Source organism: Vulpes lagopus, chromosome 10, assembly GCF_018345385.1.
Source record: "Vulpes lagopus strain Blue_001 chromosome 10, ASM1834538v1, whole genome shotgun sequence".
NCBI classification, from domain to species: domain Eukaryota; kingdom Metazoa; phylum Chordata; class Mammalia; order Carnivora; family Canidae; genus Vulpes; species Vulpes lagopus.
Window position 1 is genome coordinate 13,113,072 of NC_054833.1, and position 20,942 is coordinate 13,134,013.

The 20,942-nt window shown below is 43.8% G+C and overlaps 3 protein-coding genes across 3 annotated transcripts in view; 1 reads left to right on the forward strand and 2 right to left on the reverse strand.

The window, feature by feature from the left end:
* The window catches only part of RANBP9 (RAN binding protein 9), a 93,883-nt gene extending 90,267 nt beyond the window's left edge, over positions 1-3,616 (forward strand). The window contains exon 14 of the mRNA XM_041772688.1: positions 2,622-3,616. Coding sequence (XP_041628622.1) covers positions 2,622-2,752 — 131 coding nt within the window. The 3' untranslated portion in view covers positions 2,753-3,616. The remainder of the gene's footprint in view (positions 1-2,621) is intronic.
* A 661-nt stretch (positions 3,617-4,277) lies between these two features.
* On the reverse strand, positions 4,278-8,384 carry NOL7 (nucleolar protein 7). Its single transcript, XM_041772690.1, has 8 exons — positions 8,049-8,384; positions 7,909-7,969; positions 7,345-7,403; positions 5,704-5,735; positions 5,360-5,450; positions 4,902-5,023; positions 4,746-4,823; positions 4,278-4,459 (listed from the first exon to the last, which is right to left on the reverse strand). Exons 1-8 carry the CDS (start codon positions 8,324-8,326, stop codon positions 4,386-4,388), a joined length of 795 nt encoding a protein of 264 aa, XP_041628624.1. The 5' UTR covers positions 8,327-8,384; the 3' UTR covers positions 4,278-4,385.
* A 3,217-nt stretch (positions 8,385-11,601) lies between these two features.
* The window catches only part of SIRT5 (sirtuin 5), a 41,467-nt gene continuing 32,126 nt past the window's right edge, over positions 11,602-20,942 (reverse strand). The window contains exon 9 of the mRNA XM_041772689.1: positions 11,602-12,085. Coding sequence (XP_041628623.1) covers positions 12,010-12,085 — 76 coding nt within the window. The 3' untranslated portion in view covers positions 11,602-12,009. The remainder of the gene's footprint in view (positions 12,086-20,942) is intronic.

Consider the following 20,942-nt stretch of genomic DNA (forward strand, 5'->3'; position numbering starts at 1 on the left):
CCATAAGGGAAAATACATCTGTGATACTGTAACGATATTAAAAACCCACATGGAAGTGGACCCATGCAGTTCAGACCCCTGCTTCTCAAGGGCCAACGGTTAATTCATTGTGTATTAAGGTATACATAACGGAGGTTTTGGAATGAGAACAGTTTTGGTTTTTTTTTTAAGGCATCTTTTGTGGTGTTTTCTTAAATTTAGCATTTAGAATTTGTAAATAAAATTTAAATTTGTTTAATTTTAATTAAACAAATTTAATTAAATTTTAATTAAATTAAACAAGTTTAATTAAATTTTCTAAAATTTAGAATTTGTAAATAAAAAATGTGAATTTTTTTTGGATAATGTGTTATATTCTCTTAGGTCATATGAAATTCATTTAACTTGATTGGTAAAAATAGAATGTACTAGCAGTGCTGGGATTGTAGGGCAAATTCTGGCTTACAGTGTTTTTGAAATTACTGCGATAGGTAATCATGAAGGCTTAATTGCTTTGTATTTAGGTGTCCCTCCGACTTGGAAAGAATTTTCATTTCTTTTTTATTCTAATTTTCCTCCAAATTTTCATTTACATTTTAGTTAACATATGGTGTATACTGGTTTCAGGAGTAGAATTCAGTGATTTATCACCCAGGGCTCATCATGAAAGTGCCCTCCTTAATGCCCATCCCCCACCCACGATCTTTAGAGTCTCGATCTTTAAAGAGTCTTAACGGTTTGCTTCCCTTTCTTTGCCCCCTTCCCATATGTTCATCTGTTTCCTTAAATTCCAGAGTGAGATCATATGGTATTTGTCTTTCTATGACTGATTTTGCTTCGCACCATACCCTCTATCTAGCTCCATCCACATTTTTGCAAATGGCAAGATTCCATTCTTCTTTTTTGTGGCCAAGTAATATTCCATTGTGTATATATACATCTTCTGGAAAGAATTTCTGGAGGAACTGGTTTTCTTAGGACAGTTTTTTATATCTTGGGTTCTTTAAAGGAATTCAGTTATTAGGTATTGAATTTTTTAGGACCCTTATGCAAGATATATGTATTCTTACTGTGCTACGTATTTTGTAGTATGTAGGTTCAGCTATAAATAGTACTTAAATTTATAATCCTATAATTCCTACAAAATTAATGACAAGATTAATTGCTGTGGGTGAATGTGCATTTATAAATATCGTGATATTTTACAACTTTAATTAATGCTTAAAGTTGTCACATTAATTCCTACAAGTTCTATATCCAAAAAAAATTATAAAGATTTAGCTTAAACCACATGCTGCCGCTCCCCCCCTCCCTGCAAGAAAATGATAATAAAGTACCTCGGGATGTTTACCTTCGAGCTAGGTTACTTCCCTATAAAGCATCCAGCAACATTTTTGAAAAGATGTTTCCTTTTCAGTTTTTATTGTTATGTTGGTTTTGTTAAAAAATTGTTCCTGACTCAAGGCAGAACTGTAAAAGTCAGCCCTGCTTATATTAGACTTGGCAAAAACTGCTTACCACTATCAAAGTTTTAACAAGTATCTTGACAAAGAATAGCCAGGACTTAATCCTAACCCACGGACCACTTTCCAAACCATACTTCCTGACTAATCTGTATGTTTTTGTTTGTTTGTTTGCATTATTTCATTCTTAATTTTTTTTTCTTTAAGTCATTCTTATATTCTTGATCCTATTTTCTCTTGTGCCTTTAAATCCTGAATTTGCTTTTTATTTGGAGGTGGGGGCTCCATTCCTTCTGGAACTTTTCTTTCTCTCACCACATTGCAAACTTGGAATCCAGAGTAGAACTAGTCATGGAGCATTACCAGCCAGTGTCCTGGCTTTTGCCCTTTGTTGTCAACTGTGTCTGCAAGACTGATTAGTAATTGTTATTAATTGGGAATCTGCATAAACTTAAAATGTGGACATCTCTACCCAAGAAGGGATCACCAGCTGCTAAGTGGTTGGCCACTTTCACCAGTAATTCATTTTTTCATCTATGGCAAAGAACAGATTTTGGTGATTAACTACATTTGTACTACAGTTGTCTGACAAATTTCTGGTCTGTATGACCCTGAAAACTAATTTATTGGCAATTTTTAAAATACTTTATCTACCAATTATAAATTTAACTCCCTCCGAGATTAGAGGGTGGCTTTGCTCTTGTTGCCTCTTATGGCCACCAACACCATTTGCCCCCAGAAACCCAAGTAACACTCCCCAAAGTGCCTTGGAGACAGCCTTAGCTGGGTCCTCTCCCCAAAAGGGGAAGAATCCAACAGTGAACTTTTACTGAAAACCTGGTGTCTTTTTCTGGTTAAGTCAACTGACTTTAGTCATGTTGAGGAACACTGAATATTCCTTACTCCTCACTGAATTAGCAGGTAAGAAATCACATCTTTAATTATCTAAAGCTTTAAGTCTAAGTCTGCAAGAATTCTTAACAGTTGAATACCCAATACCCGCATCATCCAGAGTAGCATGTCCAACACAATCCTCATTTGCTTAGAAATTACCATCGCTAGTTAGGTCATGAACAGCGTAGGTATAGGTAATCTTTAAGGTAAGGCAGTATTTTCCCCGTTAAGTTTTTAGAAAATGTCTTGCTAACTGCCGTTTCATTTTGAATCCTTTTTCCTCAGAAACCCACAATCTGCCAAAGCAACCTCCACTTGCCCTCGCAATGGGACAGGCCACACAGTGTCTAGGTCTGATGGCTCGATCGGGAATCGGATCCTGTGCATTTGCCACAGTGGAAGACTACCTACATTAGCTATGCATTTAAGGAGCTCACACGTCTATTGTGGCATATAGTCAACATGGAAGTAGACCAGCTCTGCTGATTTGAAATTTAGATTTTTTTAATTATGTACTGGGGACAGGTTTTTGTCGCTTTACATTGCTTCCTAGTTTACAGCATGATGCAAATGATTTTCTAACTTGGTGTTAGGAGAAATTATTTTCCATCTTTGACCTCTTAGTTGTCTAAGAGTTAAATATTACTGAATTTCAGACGTTCAAATTGATCATCACAAATCCTTTAAAACAATGACCTAAAAGAAACCAAAAAATCCTGCCGCCTTTGTTTGGGGGAGAGGGGGGAAGGAAACAAGAACAAGTTGTGTTTGTGTTAGCATGTGGGTGATGTAAACTTCAAATCGGGAGATGCTCCAACCCCCGCTCCCATCTCAGCATTCAATCAGTGTAACTTGCAAAACGCATCAACATCTGACAGTTTGAATTTATAGTGTTGATGGAAGAAATCATTTTTAATGTGTACTGTAAAACTTGAAATACTCAGGAGCTGAGTGAATATGTCTGTTGCTACTTACAATCCCGACCTGTTAGTCCCAGTAGTTTCGTTTTAACATGGTCCTTTTCAGCTTTGTTTCCTGTTTAACTACAGACGACTTCTGTCGTAGACTCACAAGTTCAACTGTTGTATTATAACAGTATTACATGTCAACAGTGTGGTTATGACCTTTATTTATATAAAAACCAAATATTTAGTCAATTTACCGTGTCTTAATTTAATCTTTGTACACCTTCCATTTTTAAGTGCTTAAATGAGTACTATATTGCAATAAAAATGTAGTGATATAATTAACCAGCCATTAAAAATTTACTATTACAGATACTAGAGTGTCAGCTGAGTTTATATATAAGGTGCCCACTTACTTCTGATTAACATGAGATTAGAGCAAATACAATGAACGGTTCCTACTCTAGATCAGAGTTCTACAACCTAAGACTCCCTTCAGTGTGTCGGCCTCTCTGCATTAGGGTCAAGCCTGATGCTGTGGGTGCTGCAGACAGAAAACAGGAAATTATCTCCTGTTTTGGTAAAAATTAAAATCTGGCACGTGGCCTTCCCCTAAAGCAAATCCTCCAGAGCAGTTAAACAACACTTAACCAAGATAACCATATCCTGTGGTTGACTATTAACTGTACATAAGGCTCGAGTTTTAAGGAATCTTTATTATACTCCAATATTGCACTTTCAATTGCTTCTTCCCTCCTGTGTTGTATGAAAGAGTCTCCTCAAACATCTGCAAGATGAAGGCATCTGAGAGCTGCCCGTGAAAGAACGGTCACCGTCCACTTCCCTGGCCCTGCCCCTCCTGCCGCGCACCCAACACCACGGGGTGGGAGATGGGCTTTCAGTTATATAGAAAGGAATATAATTCCTTTTAAATGGTTTCTTCTTCCAGTGTAGCCCTCAAAGATGACAAGACACAACTGTAGTCTGGAAGGATGACATGTGATGTGATGGTGGGCTTCCCCCAAAAGACCAAGGATTTTTGCAGTGATTTACAAACGATTTATTAGACTTTCAGAAAAATGAATTCTTTAAACCACATAACTAAGTTCTATATGTACAAGTTATTACTCTTCATTTAGCTTTACTACTTAGGAGTTTTCATCTTTCTGACCATCCACCGTCTTTTAAACCTCTTGGCATTTTGTTTTCTCTGGGTTCCTAAAACAGAAAATGTTATGTAATAAGGATATTAAATACAAAATTCTCAAGAAATAATTCAAAAGTTTTCAAGTTTCTATGAATATAAATACTAAAATTTGGTCTACTAAATCAGATTTCATAGTAGATATATGTACAGACCACACCGATCTATTTTTCAGAAACAACTTTAGCATATAAATATAGGAGCCATTATAAGGAAAAAAAGCTGATGCGTCAAGATTATTTACTGTCTCCTTAAAAAAGAATATTTTTCGATATATAAAAAACTAAAGCGGGATCTTACCCCAAGCATTATTAAGAAACTGGACCGCAGCCTTTTTCACTGGTAACCTCTTATTTTCAAGAGACAGGAATTTATTTACTAGAAGAAAAGAGAATTATCTATCATTTCTTTGTTTAATTTGCAATAAAATAAAAGAAACTGTGTTAAAGAAATTACCAGTAGTTCTGTTGGTTCCCGGACCATACAAAGATTTTTGTATAAAGGCCTTTGCTGCTTGTTGCCTTGAATCTCTCAGATCTTGATCTTTCAGCCTTACAGCCAAGTAGCTTTTATTCTGGCTGGTGACCAACACAAAAGGTCAGAATGAGCAAGTCTGAAAATGTGCTTGCTTTGAAAATAAAAGGCATTTTTGTTACTTCAAAAACTGAAAAAACTCCAGGTCCTAATTTTGTATATGCACAGATAATGAATAAATCACAGGGCTACAGGGCTATTTGACTAGAAACAGACCACCATTTTTTCGTAGGTAAATATTTTTATATAAGTATCAGAACTGGTTTTCCCAGAGAAGATCTAATTGGAAACTATTCCTAACTAAAATCTTTCTCCATTTAAGCTCATATTTTCATCCTCTCCCGCTACCTTTACATCCCATGTGAAAAGACTCTCCTTACCCAACAGACTGTATTTTTTGTACTTTTTCTTTAGTGTTCTTGGAATCCCCTCCTTTTTCATAGTCTTCACCACTTTTCTTCTTCAAATTAGCTAAAAAATCGAGTTTTATTTCTAGTTAGTACTTCTGTAAAAATAAGGCAGGAACATTTACTGGAGTTTACTTTAAACATTCACTCTACCAATTTGGATGCAATTTTTATTTACAAGAAACTGACAACAGACCCAAGCTATCCTTGGGGCCAGGCCTATGCCACACTCTCCCAGGGCCAGGAACATCTGGCTGCAAATATGTGCAAATGCACTTGATACTTACATAAGTTACTTAAATTAAAATAGTTCATACCTTCTTTCAACTTTCCTGATGCTTTCTTTATGCTAAGGAAAAACAAAAATACTGATTGGTACGGCACATAGCAAAGATCACGGATTACACAATTTCATCTGGCTTTACAAATAAGATCTCCCCCCTTTCATTACCAACATCAATTTTTTACCTCGGCTCTTTAATCAGTTTTGGAAAGCGAAAAGTCCCTCTTGATGCATTGCTCCCAATTCCCAGGCTAGTACATACGAGCATGGGAGCACCTCAGCGTGAGCTGTGAAAGCTTATTAGCAGACTCAACAGAGGCAGACTGCTGTGGTTAACAGGTAAAGACTTAAGTAAAAAATGAGCTATATAACAATATTCAAACAAAGTGAAAGAGGTGGTAGGACAGCTTCGTTCTACTGGGAGAAATCAAAGGATTAATTCAACAGTTGCACAAATGCAAAATGGAGACAAGAATGAGACTCGAGGGATACTGGTCAAAGGGCGAGACCAAGCTGACAAGACAGGAAGGAGTGTCCCATACAGAAGCACTTGCACAGTAGAAAAGCTATGCGGAGGAGGAGCTGATGGGGTGGGCGGAGCAAGAGAAGGAAGAGGTGACATTTGAGCTCGGTTTCTGAAGAGGAAAGGGCACTACGCCACCAAGTGCATTTGTAGGTTTAGTATGTTCTGGATCTGCCTAATTTTGGAAACGTTCTTCTACTGAAAATTTGATAACAGCAGCCTAGGTAAAAAATACAGGACTATTAAACTTCTGAACTTAAAAGTATTTAGAAAAAGCAAAGGGCAGGCAGCCCGGGTGGCTCAAGAGTTTAGCGCAGCCTTCAGCCCAGGGAGTGATCCCGGGGTCCTGGGATCAAGTACCCTTGTTGGGCTCCCTGCATGGAGCCTGCTTCTCCTCCTGCCTGTGTCTCTGCCTCTCTCTCTCTCTCTCTCTTACGAATAAATAAAATCTTAAATAAAAAAACAAGAGCATTAAAAAACCAAATTATCTGGAAATCTAAATGCATTAAGGTTTGAGTTCACGGGATGAGAAAGAGGAGGACGGCAGCATTCGCCTTTAACCACTCACCAGAGGGCAAAGCTGCTGAATGACCTGAGAAAGGAAGCGGTCGTAGCCCAGGCAAGGACGGGACCGGGCGACCCTCGGGAGTGGTGGACGCACGTGGGCCGCTCCACTCAGTGCTGTGTCCACACGCTACTTTATTCCCCACCACCCACCCTGTGCTCAGCACACGGCAGGAGCACACGCATCCACTGACCCAACACCCTGGGGTCCGCGGCGGGGGAGCCGAAATCAGCCACGGGAACGCACACGCGGTACACGCCGCCAGTGGGCCCAACGCCCTCCACCTTTCCCACCGACTTCAGAGATGTCTATTTTTTTAAAGGTTTTATTTATTTATTCATGAGAGACAAAGGGGAAGGGGGGGGAGAGAGGCGGAGACAGGCAGGAGGAGAAGCAGGCTCCATGTCGGGAGCGGGTCTCCAGGACCACGCCCGGGGCTGAAGGCGGCGCTAAAACGCTGCGCCACCGGGGCTGCCCTCAAAGACGTCTGCATGACAAGAACGTTGTGTTCCCGCTCCTACTGCATCGGACTCAAATACACGTGCGTACCTCACAGGCAGGTGTGTGGGGCAAGATCCGCTACTCACTCAGTCTGTCCGGCTGCAGTTAACTTCTCTAGAACGTCCTCTGGAAGTAGTTTTCTTTTCTTTGATAAAAAAACGTTTAAAAATTAATGAGCCGTGAAGGACGGGACAGCACGCCCGCCCTGCTGCTCAAGACACCGATTCCCAGGACAGCCTTCCGCGGCACTCACGAGCTGGGCCCCGCCCCCTCCGCGCTCCCACCCCTGGAGCCCCGCCCCCTCCGCGCTCCCACCCCTGGAGCCCCGCCCCCTCCGCGCTCCCACCCCTGAAAGCCCCGCCCCCTCCGCGCTCCAACCCGGCCCCGCCCACCACGCGTCAGTGCGCGCGGCCATCAGACTCCGCCACGCCGCCCTCGGCTCCCGAAGTACCTCGCTTACCCCTCGCAGCAGCCGGGCCGGACACGGACGCCGCCTCGGCGACGCGTGGTGGCCGGGCTGTCGCGGTGGGCGGGCACGGACGGGAAGGACGCCCGGCCTCCGCCACTCGGCCCCACCCACCCCCGCCCTCAGCCGGCGCACGGCGGCAGCGCCCCAGGCCCCCGGGCCTCGGCCCCCGCCCTCCACCCACCTTCTGTTCGATGAACAGCTCCTCGCGTCGCTTCCTCTTCTCCTTCAGCAGCGTCTTATCCCTGAAAGGGCGACACGTGAGCGGGGCGGCGCGCGCGGGGCGGGGCGGGGCGGCCCTCCCGGCCGCAGCGGGCTCCGCACCTGCGCACCGACTCCCGGACCCGCCGCTCCTCCTCTCGAGCTTCCGCCTGGGCGCTGGCGAAAGTCAGCTCCTCCGGGGCCTCGTCGTCGAGCTCGTCGTCCCCGTCGTCCCCGTCCTCATCGTCGTCCTCCTCCAGCGGCTCCGCCGCCGCGCCGCTGCTGGGCTGCCCGAGCAGCAGGCCGTGCTCCGCCCCCTCCTCCTCCTCGGAGGCGGGCTGGCCCTCGTCCACCATCGCCGACGCCGGGGTGCGGGACGCGCGCGGTCGGAGCTGCACCATGGCCCGCGCTGCACCCGACCGTCTAGCCTCTGACGCGGAAGCAACGCGCAAGCGCCGCGTGACGTGTAAAGCAAGGGACGTGAGTTGCGTCGCGTCGCCCCCTGCGGATGCGGAGCCGGCAGCGGCGGCGGAGGCGTGTGCGCATGCGCAGAGCGGGGATGGGCGTGGCCTAAGGAGCGCAGGGGCGTGTTTCGCCCCCTCCCCTGGGAGGTTTCCCCGCGCGGGCAGCCGCCGGCTCCTCCCGTCCTGGCGGGCCAGACGCCCGGGTCGGGATGGGGCTCGCTTCCCGGAAGGCAAGGGCCACCGCGAGGCCTCCTCCACGGGGACGCTGACGGGCGGGCCTACTAGGTGCGGCCCAGTGACCCAGAACCGGTGACCACCCGCCCGGTGACCTAGCTCCGGGAGCCACGTGCTGGCTGGTTCCTTGTTGTTTTCAAGATTTTTATCTATTTATTCATGCGGGACACGGAAAGGCAGAGACACAGGCAGAGGGAGGAGCGGGCTCCATGCAGGGAGCCCGACGCGGGACTCGATCCCGGGACCTCGGGGTCACGACATGAGCCCCCAGGAGCCGCACCACCCGGTCTTGTTAACCTTAAAAAAGTAAGACTACCTGCTATTTTACCAGCGAAAACGGGGGAGTATTTAGAAAAAATAGTCGCCATCCCAGGCAAGGAAGCTGTTGGCAGCACCACAGGCAAACGAGGGACTGGGCCGCCCTTCCGAAGGGCTCGGTGTAACCGGGGCCGCTGGGTGGACGGGCTCCTCCTCGGGTGAAGGAGCCTTTCCTCCGCGGGCAGATGCCGCAGCGTGCACCCACCGGGTCCGCCGACCCTTCCGTGGATTAACGGCAAGTGGTAGGGACGCACCTGAGGGCTCAGCGGTTGACCGCCTGCCTGCGGCCCGGGTCATGATCCCGGACTCCCTGCCGGGAGCCTGCTTCTCCCTCTGCCTGTGTCTCTTTGTCTCTCATGAATAAATAGATAAAATCTTTAAAAAGTCGGGGGGGGGGGGCAAGTGGTAGAGCGTGAGACCTCCCCCTGCAAACTCCAGTTTAGTGAGATTGCCCCTTATTAATTTTCACATTCGATCTGATGAACCAGTATTTGTAGATTTGGCTCCGTTCGCTCCCCGCTCTCCAAAGAAGAGGCATTTCGAAGGGAAAAAATGAGCTATAGCAACAGGACATGCTTTTCGGTCTTTCTGGCACTGATGGAAACAAGTTGACAGATGCAGGCTTCAACAAGTGCCCAGCACCAAACGTGGGCTTGGCGACCTCTGCCACCACCTGCCCCGGGACTGTGCACGCCTGTTCATCACCAACACCACTCCCTGACAGCTGATCATCTGACTCCCACCTTAGATATAAGCCCCATGAGAAGAGGACCCTACCTGGGGCCCTGCTCTAACCCCAGGACCCCAACACTGGCTGGTCCAACGCAAACCCTGAACCTGAAGAATGACTCCACCGTGACTCAGTGACCGCAACCCCAGCGCTGCTTCTATCCTCCCATCCCCCAGGTAGATTCCACTTCTTGGCATGCACAGCCCTTCCTGATCTGTTTGTCTTCTCCCACCTATTATACAACATGAAATGACTCATCAGTCTCTGAACAAACCAAGGTGCTGCACACATGCAGTTGTACATGCTGTACATCCTCTGCTGACATTCCTCCACATGGAACTATTTATACATCAAGAACTGCCACCCAGGCATGGTCTGAAAGCCTTTCAAGCACGTTAACGTCTACCCCATGCCTGCTCCGCCATCTCTAACTGCATTCTCCTCTGAATCTTGCACAAATTTCTTTCTTGTAGTTTTCAACATTGTAAAATAGCTTACATGGGGCACCTTGGTGGCTCAGCAGTTGAGCGTCTGCCTTCGGTCCAGGGCGTGATCCTGGGGTCCCTGGATCAAGTCCCATGTTGGGCTCCCTGCCAGGAGCCTGCTTCTCCCTCTGCCTGTGTCTCTGCCTCTGCCTCTCTCTCTCTCTCTCTCTCATGAATAAATAAAATCTTTAAAAAAAAATAGTTTACACAATAGTTGTTCCAACCACTCTGAACCCCTTGAGGGTAATGTCCATTATCTTACTGATCACTTTATTTCTAATGTCTATCATAGGTTGACATTCAGTAAACATTAAATTAAGTGTCACATACAGTTTGTATTTTCAACTTTTTCATCTTCTCTAACCAAAACATGAACAAAAATGGCAGAGCACAAAAACCCACCAACCAACAAAAAAGTTGCTGGTACCAAAAGCCCAGGATGAGGAGTTGCAAAGGAACAGTTCTGAAATACTGGGGCCTTGGGCAGATGGAAAATTACAGATTAAAAATATGCTTAGACTCACCCAGACAGTGTGCTGATTTTTACCAGTGTTAACACTAGGCCAGTGTTTGAATTTGACTTTGAGAAGCACAATGATGATGGTATTTCAGGTAGAAAAACTGTATTAGAAGAGGCCCCCTCTGTGTAAGTGCCTTGACCTACTCAGCAAAAGGTGAATCAAGCCCTCAGGAGCCCTATGCCTTGTAAGTTACGAACATCCCCACTCTGCCCAGGCAAAGAACCTTTGGGATTTATTAAAAGTTGTGACTTGAAAAAGCAGTGCAGTTTTATGTGACCGTGTCTTGCCTACTTCGACAAAAGCCAAGGGTGTCACATTAAATGCAATTTTGAAAAGGGGCCGAGGCAAGATGTGTCATCACCCAGGGAGCCGACCTGATCCAAGGGACCCGGGTCTGTGTGGCTTCCCTACGCTGTTTACTAAAGGCCATTCCTCCCAGTCAGGCTGGACACCAGGCATTCCAAGGGCCCTGGGGGCTGCATTAGGTGGTGAGGCTTGAGCAGAGAGCTGCACTCTTACTATTTAACTCCAAGGTATTATCAGCATAATTGTTTATAAAGTGGGGGAGGAAGGGAAAGCCTCGTGGGCCTGGCAGGGACCGTATGCTTCTGTGTTTATGATATTGGGAAATAGACAACCATCACCCATCACCCCTCACTGTCCTCCGTGGCTGCTAAGGAGGCCAGCCCTCAATTTTAGGCAGCTGTGTTTATCCTTGGAGTCCATATATTTGCATCATTTATTTTCCCATCCTGATTTTCTGTCTTGATGCTCCTTTTTTCTTCCTTCCTTGCATGACTTCTCACTGTCAGCTATCTCACACACTATGAGGCAATGCAGCCGAACAAGGTCAACACTAAAAAGGAAAAGCCTCCCACAAAGACATCTCTTGGGGGGGGTCAGATCTTTATACAATAAATGCCCTACTGTAGAGAGTGATTTTATTTTCCACCATAACTTGGCAAAAATCCGAAATACCAAGGTTTTACCCCTATACTTCTGCGTCCAGATCGAAACAACACAATCAGGATAATTAGTTTTTTCAAAAGATAATCTAATCACAAAATGTTTCCAATAGCCAACCAAACACATAGGAGAGATCTTATGTTTAAGTTCACAAGAAAGAACATGCATTAACCTGGCTGTTCTCTGACTTCTCCTAAGAGTGTTTGCTATTGTTGCTTTACTTAGCATCAGGTGGGATTCCAGCCAGGGAATCCGATGGTATTTCTAGATTTTCCAGTATTTAGCTCACGGTCCCCACGATCAGTTCTCCTCTGTGTGTGGCCCAAGTACTTAGACATGCTACAATTTCTTCTTTCCCCAGGACAACTAAGAAACATTGCCAGTTTCATGAGGAGCCAGGGCTTCAGGAAGAGTGGTACCACATGGCCCCTGGAAATGAAACCTGAAAGAGGACAAATAAACAGTTAGAAAAATGAACGTACTACCTTGGCGAGTCCCACGTGTCTCAGTTACATCCAAAGCAAAATCCAAATGCTCGCCGATACAGTATTATGAGCTTTGTTCCCACAGTTTTCATCTAGTTTCTGACAACTCTAGATGTAGATATTTCACTACGGGTTGATTCTGGTGTTTGAGGGAATTTAGGAAAGCAATTGCCTAGAATTTAGGTGCCATACACAAGAATTTTATTTAAGGGGGAGGGGAGCCATAATTGTAAAATTCATTTTGTGACTGTATGGCCAACCTTGTAACTGGAGCTGTAAGTTTTCCAAAATCTATATATTACATTAGAACAGCATTCTCATGCGCTGAGGACACAAGGAGAAAAATCTCATGCACCAAACATACCATGAACATTTTAGCTGAATGAACAGGGACTCTTAAGCCATCTGTGTTTTTTTTTTTTCCAAGATTTTATTTATTTATTCATGAGAGACACAGAGAGAGGCAGAAACATAGGCAGAGAGAGAAGCAGGCTCCCTGCAGGGAGCATAATGTGAGACTGGATCCCAGGACCCTGGGATTATAACCTGAGCTGAAGGCAGACACTCAACCACTGAGCCACCCAGGTATCCCCCATCTGTTGGGCTTTATGAATGACTTACAGTCAGAAAGTAGAAAAGACCAAAGGGGACAGAAAAAAAAAGAAAAATTAATAATTGTTGCTTCCTTCAAGGAAAAACACAACAGGGACCAAAAAAGAAAAAAAAAAAAAAAAGCCCAACTCTGAATGCAGGATTCAAAGGATACTATGAAAGCAGGATTTTTCTAGTGATTTCAATATTCATATTGTAGATTCTTGACACAACACAGATCATGAACACCTAAGACCTCAAATACTCTTCTCTCTGGATAAAGTGCCACTAATGGACATCCCCAACCAACCAACTCTTCTGCTATCTATGGTACGTTCAACACTGGCTACCAGAAAACTAGTCTCCTGCACAGTGAGAGCCCCTTGGGGACTTCCCCAAAATTATAGCCAGTGACAGAGAACTTTTAGGGAATTCCCAGAGGTCAGCTTTCCTCCCTAAGAAAGTGACTTCTGAGCGTTCCTTTCCATGTGCATCCTTCTTCCACTTTACAAGAGCAAGCCATACCTCTCCCCTATATCTTACAATGATGCCTTAAAGCAGAATGTGAAAATGTCAGATCAAGGGACGTTTGAAACGTTGGTGTAAACCTCAGCAAATAAACAGGTTCGAGAGAGTGGGTGACAATGCATCTGTAGGCAAGTAGGGCAATTTCATTCTTGCTTTTAATAAAAGAGAAAGTGGGTCTGGTCTGATAAGACTGTCCATGAACAGATGACTAAATGTGATACAAAACTACTCTGTGTGTTGTAGCATATAACTTGAAAAGAGACCCAAAACCTGGGTGGCAATGCCATAATAAAATTCCTTTCCTGCCCGGGGAATTGTGTGGCTGACATTCTCAGGACCAATGTCTATAAAAAGTAAAAGCTAAGAATTATAATTGATGTTGGGAAGATGAAGTTTAGCTTGGCCAGTAATAATCTAGCCTGCCCTCCCTTGGACCAGGTAGACTAGGAGACACAGATAGAGCCAACTGCAAATAGGAAACAGTATTTCTTTCCCCAGGGTGAGTTCTGAAGTATCATAACAACCCCATCTTTGAGTGACTACTGCTTTTTTACTCACGGAGAAATTTTCTCTAAAATCATAAAGTATCAGAAACTGCTTTTAGAAATTACAGCAGTGAAAGATAAATGTGCTTGGAGAACCTACGTCACTTTGCCGCCGAGCAGCAACCTTGATTTCTAACCCTGGGGCAGAGCTTCACACAGGCGTGTCTGGGCACAGTGTTGCACATCCACCTTCGATGTGCGGTCTCCAGGGAAACAAGACCCTGCACTGCCAGCCAGACTGCACTGGACTCCCACACAGCACTGCTTGCTGTTCAGTCTCCCAAAAATGGCTTCATTTAAATTTCACCTAAATTCCACCTTCCCTCCAAATCCTGTAAGAGCACCTTTTCCTACTTTTGGGGACACACACCATGTTCCTCTGGGATGCAGCTTCCCTCATTTACAGAGAGCTAGGGTAGACCTGATCTGGTGACTGCAGGTGGATTGGGCTAGAACCACGTGAACTCTGTCTCCTTCCAACACTCATCCAGGGACACAAAAAGTAATCTGAAAAATTCACGGCCTGTGCATTTATTAAGAGATGCGTTTGCAATACAATTGCACTTTTATGGAATTATTAATCAGAATTTACCATTCACTTGTCGTCAACAGCCATACCACAAATTACTATTAGTGACAGTTCAATCTGGAGGAATTCTTTTAATAAAACATTTTTTAAATTTTAAGGAAATTGAAAAGAACTGACTCGTACCATATTTTGCTACAAAAATATAATAGGGTAGTCAACAAAACATTCTTAGGCATAAAAATAAATTACACAAATATAAATTTGTTATGAAAGTAGAATGGAAATACATATTCAAGGAGGAAAAAACATGAAGGCTGTTAAAAAAGGTTTGTGTATTGGGACACCTGGGTGGCTCAGCGGTTGCGTGTCTGCCTTTGGCTCAGGGCATGATCCCAGGATCCAGAATCCGGGATCGAGTCCCACACTGCGTTCCCTGCAGGGAGCCTCCTCCCTCTGCCTATGTCTCTGACTCTCTCTCTCTCTCTCTCTGTCTCTCATGAATAAATAAAATCTTTTAAAAAATTATGCAAGAAAAAAAATTATGCAACAACAACAAAAATTATGCAACAAACTCCAAAAAAATACAGTTGTTGTAAGAGGCTTACTCGTAAGAACATCTGATGTATGCTTTGGAAAGGCATGGCAGGTCACTAAAAATAATTCTATTTAATTAGTGTAGGTGGGAAAGACAAGGGGGAAGGATGCTTCATAAATTTCTTTTCATAACTTCTTGTTGCACTTTAAAAGAGAAAAAAAAAAGGCAGAAAAATATCCAAACCACAGTTTGTAATCCAGTAATTCCCCAGAACTCCCAGATGATACACCTGGGCCACTGGTCAAATATACAAACAGGTCTCCTCGAGCCCTGAAATAACTGATCAGAAAGTCTAGACTAGTACCTTGGGATCTAATTCTCTTTCTTTCTTTCTTTCTTTCTTTCTTTCTTTCTTTTCTTTCTTTCTTTCTAATTTTCTTTCTTTCTTTCTTTCTTTCTTTCTTTCTTTCTTTCTTTCTTTCTTTCTTTCTTTCTTCTTCTTCCTTCCTTCCTTCCTTCCTTCCTTCCTTCCTTCCTTCTTTCTTTCCTTTTTCCTTTTCCTTTCCCTTTCCCTTTTTTCCTTTTCCTTTCTTTTCCCTTTCCCTTTCCCTTTCCTTTCCTTTCCTTTCCTTCTTGTTGTCTCTTTTGTCTTTTACAAAATAAGGGCTGAGGTGATTTTTATCTTCAGGGGCATGTGGGAACACCAGAAGAATTAGGAGCATGATCTATGCACAACAGGCGACCTGCATAATCTGGCAGGTCCCTACTCACAGAAAAGGCCTTCAGCTGGATCAAACAAAGCAAAGCAAAATAAATGAATGCAGTTTTGTTAGAAGTGAAAATATTTTTAAATAAATAAATAAAATATTCTTACATATCTTTAAATGGATTTTGTTAAGGCATATGTGTCCTTACACCTACCCTTTGACAGTCCAGCCAGGTAGGGCCCTGAACTTCCTATAACTGGTCAACCATAAATTAGAAGTAAACTCCTGACCCTCTTGCTGAGCAAATACATAATTAAATCAATCTATAAAACAATTTTCTAGCTGAAAACCCCTTACAAACTCCACTGGCTGTCGCTTTCTTTTGGGGCACTTCTTCCCCCTGCAGAAACATGGTACTTCCTGACCACACTGACTGGCCTCCCTCCCTCCCTCCTGCTACACCATCCACACTGACCTCCAGTGCTCGCTTTGGCAGCACATATACACACTGACCTCCAGTGCTGTCCCTTGCACCTCCCAGGTGTGCTGTGGCTTGGGGGGAGTGGGAAGGGCTCTACTCCAGACAGTCCTGTGTCTGGAAGGATTTTTTTTTTAAGATTTTATTTATTTATTCATGAGGACACAGAGAGAGGCAGAGACATAGGAAGAAAGAGAGTCAGGCTCCCTGTGGGGAGCCCAATGCAGGACTTGATCCCAGGACCCAGGGATCACAACCTGAGCTGAAGGCAGATGCTCAACCACTGAGCTACTCAGGTGTTCCAAAAACTCCGTGTCTGGAAAGCTCTTAGCCAGACAATCTCCTTAGCCAACTAACTCCTTTACGTCCTTCAAGCCCACTCAGACATCTTCTCAGTGGGACTTACCCTAATGACCTAAGTGAGTCCTGCAATCTCTCTTGCTCACCTCCAACTCTACTTTTGCTTTTTACTACAGCCTGCTACCCACCTTCTCACCTGCTACAGAATTTGCACATTTATTATGCTTATTTTTGATTGCCTCTGCCACTAGAATGTCATCATAGTAGATTTTTTGGTTTCCTGATACAGCCTATCCTGAGCACCTAGAACAGAGTCTCGCACAGAGTACGTACTTAGTAGGTATCCATGGATTTCCACTGAATTCTAAAGTTTAGAAAGATTCAAAGGTGAACATGGTGGTTACTGGAGGCCCCAGAATGCTTGGAAGGTACCATCGTACCATCTCTTGGGCAAGCACAAATCCTATTTCTGCCTCAGCAAATGCACAGACCCTCATGTGCCAAGGACCCGGGGGTTGAATAACAAAGTCTTGAAGCCAGGTATGCCTGGGTGGCTCAGTGGCCGAGCATCTATCTGCCTTTGATCTCTGGTCATGATCTCTGGGGTCCTGGGATCATGATCTCTGGGGTCCTGGGATCGAGTCCTACATCAGGATCCCCATAAGGGAGCCTGCCTCTCCCTCTGCCTATGTCTCTGCCTTTCTCTGTCTCTCATGAATAAATAAATAAAATCTTAAAAAAATAAAAATAAAACCCTGAAGCCAAATCTAGAGTAGGATCTACTCTAACTATAATGGCTTGTCAGAAATCATCTGACACACAACCATCAGGCATGGCAAAAATGACAAAAACAAAACTGGAACTAATTAACACCTTGAAAATATTAATACATTTTAATGGCAGGCAAATTCTGTGCCTCTGTCTCTAAATTAGAATTGGGGCAAGGAGTCTAAACAACTTGAACAAGGTCTAAGCAGTCTCGTGAGATCCAAGTTTGAAGTGTAGGCACCATCCCTACTCCCTGTTTAAGTAATAAAGAAAATTAGGTTAAAAAAAAAAAGTGTTATTTCACCAGTTGTCATTTCTCTCATTAACCTAGAAGAGGTGTTGGGAAATTTTTTTTCTGTAAAGAGCCAGAGAACATCTTTTAGGCTTTGCAGGCTGACGCTCTGTGGCAATGACTCAGTTCTGTTGTTGTAGGGCCAAAGTGGCCGTGGACAATACCTAAACACATGGTCATGGCTGAGTTCCAATAAAACTTTATTTACAAATACACTGTGAGTGAAGTTGGTCTACAAGAAGCAGTTTGCTGAGCCCTGACCTAGTGTAAAATTCAACCAAAATCTATTGCATGTGAGATATAAGAGAAAATCCTGCCTTTATTAAACTGTGCATTAGAAAACTCCATCACTCTAGGCCTGGTTCCCTGTTTGAAAAGTTGAGAAGGGTAAGAAAATCACCTACATCTCTTCTCAGTGCCAGCTTGATGACTTCTGCATAAAAGCATGATTGTTCACGGGACAGTTACACTGGTAAGAAAAATTTGGTCAAAGTTTCTTTTTTTTTTAAGATTTTATTTATTTATTCACGAGAGATGCAGAGAGAGAGAGTGAGGCAGAGGGAGAAAGCAGGCTCCATGCAGGGAGCCTGAGGCGGAACTCGATCCCAGGACCCCAGGATCGCGACCCGAGCCAAAGGCTGACACTCAACCACTGAGCCACCCAGGCGCCCCTAAGAGGGCCAACTTGTGAAATGATATTATAGGCCACAATTCTCTTCCTAACTTGCAGGAGAACTATGTTCCTCTCACAGGAAGACACACACAACGGATGCCCAGTACCTGCTGGGTAGTCCCAGGCATAAGGAGTAGAGGCCAGCTCTGGGTTGTGGAAGCAGTCTCCTTTTCTTCTTTTTCCTCACCTGCATTTTGTTACTTTCCTACCATGATGATTTGTCTTCATTTTTCATACTTAGTAGAGGTGAGCTGGAGAGCATATGACTAAAAATCAACCACATTAGAAGGGACTGGGGATGTACCTCACGTTCTTCTTCAGAAAGTTGATTCCTTCCTCCTCTTGGAGGATTCTGATGCTCTTTCAAACAGATGAGGGGCCAGTGTTGTCTGGCTCTGATGTTCCTTTTCAGGATGCATGCTAGCTAGCCCTGGTGCTAAACATGCCTGCCACAGTGCATATTAGAGGCTTCACATCTATTTTTCACGGGATAAGTTAGAAGGGAACTTAATTTTTAATAGGACAGCTTTATTGAGATATAATTCACACATAATCGGGGACCCCTGGGTGGCTCAGCAGTTAAGCGCCTGCCTTCAGTCCAGGGCATGATCCTGGAGTCCTGGGATCGAGTCCTACATCAGGCTCCCTGCATGGAGCCTGCTTCTCCCTCTGCCTGTGTCTCTGACTCTCTCTCTCTCTCTCTGTCTCTGTCATGAATAAATAAATAAATCTTAAAAAAAAAAATTCACACATAACCTGTTTAAAATGTATAATTTAATGGGCTTTTTCTTAGTATATTCACAAAATTGTACAACCATCACCACAATCAACTTTAAAACATTTTCATCACCCCAAAAAGAAACCTCTCCCTACTAACAGACCCTTCCCAGGGGCACCTGGGTGGCTCAGTGGTTGAGCATCTGCCTTCTGCTCAGGTTGTGATCCCAGGGTCTTGGAATTGAGTCCCACATCGGCCTCCCCACAGGGAGCCTGCTTCTCCCTCTGCCTATGTCTCTGCCTTTCTCTGTGTCTCTCATGAATAAATAAATAAAATCTTAAAACAAAACCAGACACTTCCTCATTCTTCCAACCCAAACCCTAGACAACCACACATCTATTTGGAGTCTCTGTTGATTTCTGGATTTCTCAAATAAATGGAATCACAGGATTTCTGGTCTTGTGTGTCCGGCTTCTTTCACTTAGTATAATGTTTTCAAGAGTTATTCATGTTGTAGCATGGATCAGTAGATCATTCTTTTTTACGGCTGAGTAATATTCGATTGTATACATGTGAAATTTCATATATTCACTAATCAAATGAAGGACATTTAGATTGTTCCTGCTTTTTGATTATTATGAGCAATGCTGCTATGAACATTCACATTTTTGTGCAAACACGTGTTCTCATTTCTCTTGGCTATATACCAACGAGAATTGCTGGGTCATATGTTAAATCTGCATTTAACCTTTTGAAGAACTGCCCCACTGTTTTCTAACGCAGCTGCACCATTGTACATTTCCACCAGCAACAGATGAGGGGTTGAGTTTCTTCACCAATACTTGTTTTGTTTTAATCATAGCCATCCTAGTGACTGTTAAGTGGAATCTCGTGGTGGTTTTAATTTACGTTTCCCTAATTTAATAATATTCAGCATATTTTTTTAAGATTTTATTTATTTATTCATAGAGACACACAGAGAGTGAGAGAGAGAGGCAGAGACACAGGCAGAGGGAGAAGCAGGCTCCATGCAGGGAGCCCAACATTCGACTTGATCCTGGGTCCCCAGGATCACAGCCTGGGCCGCAGATGACGCTAAACCGATGTGCCACCGGGGCTGCCCCAGCATATTTTCAATATGTTTATTGACCATGTGTATATGATTAGAAAAATGTCTATTCAAATATTCGGCCCATTTCTAAATTGGACACTTTGTCTTTTTATTATTGAAATGTGAGAGTTCTTTATAGATTCTGAATGTAAGTCCCATACAAATATTAGACTTGCAAATATTTCTTTTTTTTAAAGATTTTATTTATTCATTCGTGAGAGACACACAGAGAGAGAGAGGCAGAGACACAGGCAGAGGGAGAAGCAGGCTCCATGCAAGAAGCCCAATGCAGGACTCGATCCCAGAACCTCCTGATCATGCCCCAGGCCTAAGGCAGATGCTCAACCGCTGAGCCACCCTGGGGTCCCTAGACATGCAACTATTTCCTCACATTTCATGAGTTTTTTCACTTTATTGATGGGGCCTATTGAAGTAAAGAGGTTTGTTTCTAGTGTTGATGGAAAGCCAATTTACCCCTTTATCTTATGTTATTTGTGCTTTTGATGTCATGTCATAGAGGCTTTTACTAACTAAAGGCCACAAAAACTTACTTTTAAGTATTTTATACTTTTAGCTTTTATAGTTAGGTCTATCGTTCATTTGGGTTAATTTTTATATGTGGTATGAAGAAGGAGTCTCATTTCATTCTTTTGCAGGTGACAATTCAGCCATTCCAGAACCATTTGTTAAAAAGGCTACTCTTGGGGAACCTGGGTGGCTCAGGTGGTTAAGTGTTGGCCTTTGGCTCAGGTCATGATCTCAGGGTCCTGGGATGGAGTCCCGCATCAGGCTCCCTGCTCGATGGGGAGCCTGCTTCTCCCTCTACTCATCCCCTGTTCATGTTTTCTCTCACTCTCTCTCTCAAATAAATAAAATCTTAAAAAAAAAAAAAAAAAAAAAAAAAAAAAAAAAAAGCTACTCTTGCCCTTAATTGTCTTCATACCCTTTCCAAAAATCACATGGCCATAGATTGAGGGTTTATTTCTGAACTCTCAATTCAGCCCCACTAATGTAGATGTCTATCCTCATGTCAGCACCA